Here is a 9,724-nt window from a genome sequence, read left to right as displayed (position 1 = left end):
AACATAGATGAATATTGAATGTTATACAATCAAATGAATCAAACAAGGAACTCTTTGGGGAACACGTGAATGGATGGATACATGCCTTTGCCCTCAGGGCTTTTTGGGGCTAGTTTGGGTGCGTGCTGGTTGGTCCCAGTCTAATGTCTCTGTCTAATGTTGGTGACTGGTGATGTCTCCCCCAGCACACAAACGCAGGCCTTTCAGGCGTAATGTCACTGGACAGGCCCGTCTCCACTCTCTACTGTGCGGTGACGGTCGCTGTGTTGTATTATTGAGAAGTGAGACAGTGAACTGTCGTAGAACAAGTGACTGTCGTAGAACAAGTGACTGTCATAGAACAAGTGACTGTCGTAGAACAAGCGCAGCAGTGGCAGGAGCGGGGGAGGATGGTGGAGGTGGAAATCGGACAACGGGCTCATTGTAATGCATAATGTATGGAGCTGATTCTCTTATCTACCCAACAGATAATCAATCCTGCTCTATGGCTTATGAAATATATCATCTTGTGATGCACCTGGACACATCATCAGTAATAGAACCTGCGTTCATTGGGAGTTTCGGGTCTTTCGGCTAAAAGCCAGTGTGAAGATATAACAAAGACAAAAACACAGCTGCTGACATGACAAAGACACTGCTGTCATAGAATAGAATAGATTAGAAACACTTTTGTTGATGCAAAGTGGAAATTTGCCTTTGGCTTGACAGTGGCACAGACTTAATGCATAAGACAAGACATGAAACATTAAAAACACCAAAACACATCACATATTTGACAAAGACACAGAGTACAAACAGCAACCCAACCACATACTTCTTGCTAAAACCGAATTTCATGTTTGAGAAGACATTTGGAAAAGCATCACCATGTAAACAGACAACTCTACAGTGTGCGTCGTAAGAGAATATTGCATTTGTTTCGTACAAACATTGCTTTTGGGCACAAACCATCCATTTGTATATAAGCAATCTTCTGCTTGTCGGGAGCTTCATGGTTTCACAAGTGTTTCCTTAGATGGGAGCTCAATCATGACAAGACATGCCAGGGGCAGCACTCTGAAGACATCTCTGGTTCTGCACAGCCCTGACACTGGAGAGAGAAAGAGACAAGAGGCTCGCTCAAGTGAGATGGATGCTAGCTTTTGGGGGAATCTTACAGGAGACTAGTGCTGTGACTTACAAATAATGTGCTTATTGGCAGTGAAAACAAGATGTAGAGCGACACTTTTCTGTTGTCCTTGTTTCTAAGTCTAGCATGGCCCTAATCATAAATAACCTGTGAAATGTAATGACAAAGGAGAGAATCTCTTTGTCTCACTAAACCTGGACCATTGGCTGCTACACAGAGACAGGCATACATAAACACAGGCACATATGCATGCACGCACATTGTTATTGTTATTGTATGCACACATAGAGTTTTTAATGTCTAACACCAACGCAAACTAATCAAGATTACATTTGAGCACATTGCTGTAACATACTCCTAGACTCCCATCTCAAATGTACAGGAAGAGAGAGAGAGAGAGAGAGAGAGAGAGAGATACCCTTTTTAACTTTTAAGAACTGTTTATTCACTTCCATGTTTAACAGTGCACAGTGCATTGTTACAGCGCAAAATGTATTTCAATACTGCTACGTTCCCTGTCAGTCCATACCATAGAGTACTCTAGAGTAACCCTACGCTACGCAGAGAGAGAGAGAGAGAGAGAGAGAGAGAGAGAGAGAGAGAGAGAGAGAGAGAGAGAGAGAGAGAGAGAGAGAGAGAGAGAGAGAGAGAGAGAGAGAGAGAGAGAGAGAGAGAGAGAGAGAGAGAGAGAGAGAGAGAGAGAGAGAGAGAGAGAGAGAGAGAGAGAGACTGGACAGGCGAGGTTTCGGGATACTAGCCAAGAGGCAAAGCAATTAAAATGTGTTAATTACAAATATTGTGTTAACATTTTTTAGACCTGTTTCTTTCTTACCCAGGGACAGGAAGTATGAAGGGTTGTAGAGGTTCTGAGTAATGTTGGGCTCTGTAACAGCCAGGATGTTAATTGGCATACATGTACGCTCTCTGGCCAAATTCAACACAGTGGTTGAGACAGTAAAATAGCGCCCCCCTATGGTGAGCACTTTTGGTAGGCTATTCGTCCCTTCCGCAACTTGGATGCAATTTCTTAGGAGTCAAACAACGAAATTACCTTTCAACATTACGTTTCATGTTGAAATGAAAATACATTAAATGGTTAATGTGAAAACAAACAAACAAACAAACACACACACACACACACACACACACACACACACACACACACACACACACACACACACACACACACACACACACACACACACACACACACACACACACACACACACAGTATGAATACACACCTCTCCTTATTGAGCCCTATGTGATGTTTCCAGGTTAGACGGTAAAAATGGAACGTGAGTATAAGCCCTCTCTGAAGCCAGGGAACTTTTAACAGAGAAAATGGGAGTGTATTAATAATTCATGTGCACCACATTGTTATAATTCAGCAGTCCAATGAATAATGCATTTCAAATGTAAGTCTTAAACAGTCAAGGTAAAAAGCTTGTTTGATTTTTTTCAGCTGTGGATTTGAGGTCAGGTAGGTTATGGATAACAGTATAATAGCTTTAAAAGACTTTGGCCTCTTCTACAGTATATGGCACTGGTTAACATTCCACCTGAATTCTCTGTTTCAAATGTGCTTGAATCAGTTGGTTTTCTCGATGTTGAACAATGCATTTCGCAAATGCTTCAATCAGTACACATTAAATTGATAAGTGTGCCCTTTAGGACTTACTAATATCATTATCAGATAGCCTAAGATTACATTATCTAATAACCCTAACAAGTACCCTAACCCTAACTTTTTTTTTCTTGTTTAGCCGGGATTTTGTTTTACATGAAAGAGGCTATATTTCCAAAACGGACATGTTTTCTTCCACCAGTAACGATGTTATTACTCTACCGAAGTGATAAAGTGATTGTTTCAGAATTAAGAAATCAGAAACTGTCTCCGCGCCCGCCATTTTGGCTCATGAGAAAGCACTTCCGGCGGATGTAGTTCTCTGTCCCGAGCCCCGTAATGAACGTTGTTTCCTGACATTCGCGATCAGTCTCGGGTTTGGAGAAGACAGAATGACAGCTTCTCTGGTTGTGCAGAGGTTAGCAGGACTGTCGGGGGCGCTTGCTGTCTCTGCCGGGGCGTATGGAGCTCACGGTAAGCACATATCTGCACAATATTCATCGATGTTTGAAAATTAAACAACTGGCTGCGTGCATATAAGTAAGCTTGCACATGACCTCTGTGAATCTTGACAACTATGCAATGTCTCCTGTTTAGGCTTCAAACACAGTGATCCAGATGATTACCAGAGACAGGTACGTTTTGATTGGCTTGTTGAAGTGAAACGATGTTATATTGAGAGACTATTATTGAAATTGAACATGTATTATTATGCACAAAAACCTTCCATTGGCAGACACTCTGCACTGGATAATCAAAACCCACATATTCAACCTCAATGTACATGATGATCCTTTGAAATGTACTGAAATTAAGTTCCATCAAAGTGAGGATAAATGTTCAAGTTGAAAATACTGGTCCTCCTGGGTCTCTAATGCATCGCGCCTCTCCTCAGCTGTATGAAACAGCCAACAAGTACCACTTCTACCACAGCCTGGCTCTGCTGGGGGCGTCTCGCTGCAGGAAGCCTGCTGTGGTAAGTAGTTTTTCACATTCCCATAAGTCTGTGGAGTGAATACACAATGTTCTTAAATATTATAATAAACTTTGCAATAGTTGTAGTTGCATTGCACGTAGGTGGTTCTAAACTGGGCTGTAAGGCAGATGCCCAAAGTCATTCTGTCCTTCTTCTCTCCCTGCAGGCTGGCACCCTCCTGCTGGCGGGGATGGGGATGTTCTGTGGTTCCCTCTACCACCAGGCTCTGACAGGGGACCCCGGCGCACGCAAACTCGCTCCCCCGGGGGGTATGGCATTGATCGCTGGATGGCTTGCCATAATCATCTGAAGTTTGACATTTGACCTCTCTAGTGCTGCACATCCTGTCATCGTGGGATACTAATGCAAATGAACTGGAGACGTGCAGTACGCTGAATTCCAAAACCCAAGCCTTGACGGTAGATCTGAGAGGGGTTGCCAGGGGGTATTACCAAGGGTTGTCTATTTAAAAGTCAGAAACTGTGGTCAGCCTGCTGAGGAATGGGTGTTGATGGTAAAATGTCTTATCTGAACCGCCTTCCTTTTATTCTGTCATGGCTGTGAACACAAGATAAGTCCTTGGAATCTCTTTTTATTCTCACAGGCCTTGAGGGAACAGTTGAAGTCCTCCTGGTGGTGTGTGTGTGTGTGTGTGTGTGTGTGTGTGTGTGTGTGTGTGTGTGTGTGTGTGTGTGTGTCTGTCTATGTGTCTATGTGTCTGTGTGTGTGTGTGTGTCTGTCTGTCTGTCTGTCTGTCTGTCCAGTATGTGTGTAGAAACAAATGTATATTTATCTTTTGCCACAAATAAATCTATTGGAAGAGAGCCTGCCTGAACTTACTATTGTTCCATCTATACCAGGGGCTGTTGACTCCGGTCCTGCAGAGCAACTAAACTAAAAGTGGTAAAGACAGAAGACCATAATTAGCTGGCTATTTGAGACAGATGTGTATGTGCTGGGCTGAATGGGAAGCCTGCACGACCAGAAGCTTTCCAGGACCAGAGTTGGAGATGCCTTATGTACATATGGTACAGAGGATGACTCTGTCAGGTCAATGGTGGATGTCTATGACCCTCAGCATTTGATTCTCTAAAAAGTGGAACACAAAGGAGGTCATTACTAGTGGCCTTACTTAAGCCAGGACTAAGGCCCAATCCCGATTCTCTTTTCTACCACTTCGGCTCGTTTTGGAGTCACTCGCTTTGGAGCCAAGGCCTCCGAACAGAGCCACAAGCCCTAGTGGTTCCCCTAAGAAATGGGACAACCCTTCACGACTAATACGTCATCCGTAGTGTAATGAATGGGTTAATTCATAGTCAGGACGGCGCATGCGCCTTAGAGAGAGTTCGTGATATACCAGTAGGTGACTGACAGGTGTCGAGAGAACCGAAGTAAACTGGTTATACCTTTGTTGAACCCAGACTCAAGTGTCTTATTATTCTATGTCCAAGTGACATTACACGTAGTATCGTAGAAAAGCATTGACGCTCGCGATTCATTCACAACTTGAATGAACTTGAACGCCATTAATCGATCAAACAAGTCATCAAATAAAAAAGAACAATGCTTCATTATCAGACCAGACTGTGCTCCTATGCTGCCGGTCTGCACTGATATAGGACAACAGTGCAACAACTTCGCGGCTGAACTTTAGTTACATTTACGGCGTCATATGCCATCAAAGGGAAACATGGAAAAATGCATGACTTACAGATGTATTTTTATGACGTTATGAAATCCGATGTGACTGGAACCCTGGAGAAACAGTCGCTGTCCACTGCATTAGTCAACTACATGTCCTTGATGAGTCTCCCGCTCACTGCCCTCCATCAAAAATGGCACATCCATCGATAATAGTACATAATAACAACTGCTCGGATTAGATTGCCGGTTGTTTTGGTTGTTTTAACAACTATAGCGTCATATACCACCAAGGGGGGGAAATTCGCGCCTATCATGCTGTCAAACACCACAGGTAATAATTTATTTCTAAATAAACATGATTGTACATCTCTGAAATGTAAATCGCGCACCGATGTATTTCTATGGGGAAGGCTGTGCTTGACACTTCCATGGGACTGACCGCTGCCCGCTGTCCTGAGTGCGCTGGACTGTGGAACTTTCTATGTTAAGCATAGGCACAGCACCTCGGCATAACAGCGATTTTTTTTGTTATGCTTGTTGTAAAGAAAAGGTCTATAATGCATTGAAATGACATTAGTAGGTGTCATATGCCATCAGACATGGAAATATGTCATATGCGCGACTGTTGGCCACAAATCAGCCTGAAACGTTAGACACAGCACCTCGACATAAAAGCGATTTCTTTTGTTATGCTTGTTATAAAGAAAATAATGCATTGAAATAACATTAAATTATATAACCCATCAACAATATTACATAATAACAACTGCTCGGATAGGATTGCGGGTTGTTTTGGTTTAATACGTGTCATAGCTGTAAATAAAACATGGAAATAGGTCATGCGTGTCTATCATGCACACATCAGCCTAACGTTAGATAGATAACTTCACATTAAATATGTCTATATCATCATCCGCTGTCAAACGCCACAGGTAATCTTTTATTTCTAAACAGGAATGTACATCTCGATGTGAATCGCGCTCCTTATGGGAAGGCTGTGCTTGACGCTTCCATGGGGCGCTCCTGCATAGGCACAATAGCGGCATAATAGCGATCTTTTTTTGTTATGCTTGTTGTAAAGAAAAGGTCTATAATTCATTGAAATTACATTAAACTAAGATAATACGATGGTTATCATAATTTTTCAAGTAATTACCGAAAATTGACATTTCAGGCTCGCTTCCGTATTTACGAGAGCGAAAATCAAATTTCTGTAGATGATTCACAATGCATGCCGGAAGGGAGTCTCATGGCTCCGAATGGAACGAGGGTCAAGATTTTCTCCAAATGGAGCCGTGGATAATCCTAACCCTCGCCCTAACCCTAAATGTAAATGTAAAATTAATTGGGACGCCACTACGGCTACACGTGAACGCGCAAAACGGAGCCGAAGGGGTGAAAAGGGAGCCGGAGGGGTGAATTGGGATTCACCCTAAGTCACAATCTAACTATATTAAAATTGAAAGTGAAATCCATTGAAGCCCTAATTCCTAATTCCAGCTAGTCAGCCTGACTCCATAGAAAGTGCAAGTCCTATTGCCTAAGCACATCCCAATGAACTCTGATCACGACTCCCAAAACCTCATTATGGACACTATCAGTGAACATTCGCAAAGTCAACTTCAAACAATCAAACAGGATTGTTATCTTTAGAAAAACAGTAGTTACACTAGTTAATGAACCCTCCTGAGGCTAAGCAGCCGTGTAAGGTGCGATGGTGTGTTTTAGTGTGAGAGGCATGTATCAGAACCATTGCCAAATTCATTTGAATATTTGAGTTCCCATGGAGAAAATCATGTGTGGAGTCGAGTCAGACAATGTATTTCACTGACACCAAACCATAAATCGTGTCTGGTTTTTAAAACACCAAACCTCTCTGTTCCCCTCCTCCCTCTGTGTTTCTAAAATTTGGGCATGTGCTGGTGGGACTCTACTATCACTCATTATCGAAGGCAGCACAGCATCTCCTTGTTAAAATCCATAAACCTGATCACAACGGTTCTGGTCCACCAGACCACATTAAGGTCTGTCTGTCTCTCTTTTCTCTCTCTCTCTCTCTCTCTCTCTCTCTCTGCCTTTCTCTCTCTCCTCTCCAGGCCCTCCATCTTTGTTTTGCAGGGACTCTGGCCAGAGAAATCACTGATTTAACTTCCACATTTTATTGCCTCACCACTGAGGTGGTCATTGTTTTTACGAGTCCTCTCTGGTCTCCTTGTATTATCCTAAGTTAAGTGAGCCTCAGACTGTAAATCAGGTTGGATTGTGTGTAATGAGCCTGCTGGCTGAGGGGCTGGCTGCTCTGTAGCTGGACTGCAGCTCTGGTTTTGTGGGTTGGTGAAAACCGACAGCAGAGCAGTAGATATGGTAGATATTGTTAATTGTACCTCAAGGGAGTTTTACTTCACAAGCTTCTCTCATTTCTCACACTAGAATGTATTCTTTCGTTTCCCCCCCCCCCCCCCCCCCCCTCTGTCCTCTCGCCACCACTAGACAGACTTATTATAATTACCTCAGCACAAGCTCCTTTGGGGATCGCTCTACGTCCAATTGATTTCTTGGTTCTGGTCAGAAGCAGCAGGAGTCTGGGGTAAGACCATCACTCAGCAGCAGTCTGGATAGTGGGTCTGAGAGGAGATGGGAGGACAGGCTCTGTGGGAGGATGTGCTTCTCAGGATCTTCTCCTCAGAATAAAAGCTGAAATGAAACGCTACGCCCCTGCAATCTGACACGATTACCCAAAGCTCCCATTTTCTCTCTTTCATGCATACAAGGCAGAGACACACACACACACACACACACACACACACACACACACACACACACACACACACAGCCTACTGCCGAGAGCACAGCACCAAATCCTCTCTCTGAGGCATCAGTCACCAGGCTGCAGCCCACACAGTGGAGCGGAATGATTGTGATGGCAGTTCAGTGCACTCATACTGTACAGCTCAGTCTCTTACTGACCTTTTCAAGCCTCTTAAATGATGGTCACCGCTATCACACTTTCAGATAGATCATTCCCTCACTTGAATGGGCACTGAGCCTTCACACTAAACAGCCTTCAAAGCTGCTCACCCCTACCCTTTTCTATATCCAAGCATTGCACTTCAATCTATGCTGACTTGATGATGGGCAAGCACCAGTAAAGCCTTTCAAACCTGGATCAGCGGACACATAGAAATCCATCGTTTTTTCTGTGCACAGCAACCTGTTGAGTGATGAATGCTACCTAGAAGGGAATTGATATGATCAATGAGGTAGTAGGGGAACTAGAGATGTGAAGAGGAGCTAAATACAGTAGGCTTTCAGCTATTGTGTGTCATGAGCATGCAACATGTTCACCACGTCACATAGCCTGCCCTCTTTCCATACCCCCCCCCCCCCCCCCCCGCCCCTTTATCCCTCCTCACGTTGTCTTTGCTGAATATGCTGATGAATACGACTGAAGAACTGGCTTGACAAATGCCAGCTCCTAGCTGTCCGGGTGGGATGAATCATTACCTCCAGTATTTAAAGGTGACATCAGCAAAGAGGAGGCTGAAAATGGGGGTGAGGGGAACTGGCAGTGTTTTGAAGATCTTTGGATCACTTCTCTCCTCCTCAAGAAAAAGGGGCAAGGGTAGAGTGGAAGACTTGAAAAGATGTGAGAGGTGCCTGTAGTGTCACTTTGTCTTTTAAAAGCCACGGCTGGCTCTCCTCCCTCACTCTCCACCCTCACTCGGCAGAGAAGTCTAGGGGTGTCACTCACTTCAGCTCAATATGAAACATTGTGTTATTTTACATACAGTCAATTATCATGCAGGATTCTAATTGCAAGTGAATGTTTAATCTTCATCATCATCATTATGATTGCAATAAGTGAACATAGAAGCAATGGTCCTTTGAAATGGCAAATAACTGAAATGTGACGTGTTATAGATATTGTTTTATTTTATTTGGCTTAATAGATTTGATTGTAATTCATATTGTGCAATTTTGTCAGCATCCATCTAGAACGATAGTATAGTGTACACACTGTCCCCTCTGTCTGACCGTTTCTGAGATATATGATCCTGTGCTGTTATTCTATCCTCTCCTGTCATTCCTGCCCCACCTCAGCTGATCCACTTTGCAACAGGACACAGGCACAAACATGTCATCAGACAAATCCTCTTTGTAGTTCTGAAGGTAACGGAGTGGGGGGGATATGTGTTACATACTACGAATCCCAAGATGCTCAGTGTAGGACCTGATTTCCGGGGTCGGTGTTGCCAGGGGGAAGGTGGCGCTGAGGACCTGTTGGAAATGACGGGAGAAGAAATCGGATTTCAATTTAGAGATCAAAACCAAAACAGTGCGCCTGGGA

The 9,724-nt window shown here is 43.6% G+C and overlaps 1 protein-coding gene across 1 annotated transcript; it reads left to right on the top strand.

The window, feature by feature from the left end:
* The first annotated feature begins 3,102 nt into the window (after positions 1-3,102).
* tmem256 (transmembrane protein 256) lies at positions 3,103-4,547 on the top strand. The gene is made up of 4 exons (XM_080547618.1): positions 3,103-3,230; positions 3,354-3,391; positions 3,652-3,732; positions 3,899-4,547. Exons 1-4 carry the CDS (start codon positions 3,149-3,151, stop codon positions 4,040-4,042), a joined length of 345 nt encoding a protein of 114 aa, XP_080403744.1. The 5' UTR covers positions 3,103-3,148; the 3' UTR covers positions 4,043-4,547.
* Positions 4,548-9,724: the final 5,177 nt, after the last annotated feature.

This window comes from Nansenia antarctica (assembly GCF_963989245.1).
Source record: "Nansenia antarctica genome assembly, chromosome: 17".
Lineage (NCBI taxonomy): Eukaryota > Metazoa > Chordata > Actinopteri > Argentiniformes > Microstomatidae > Nansenia > Nansenia antarctica.
Note: the sequence above shows the minus strand (reverse complement) of the source record. Positions and strands in the feature narration are given on the sequence as shown.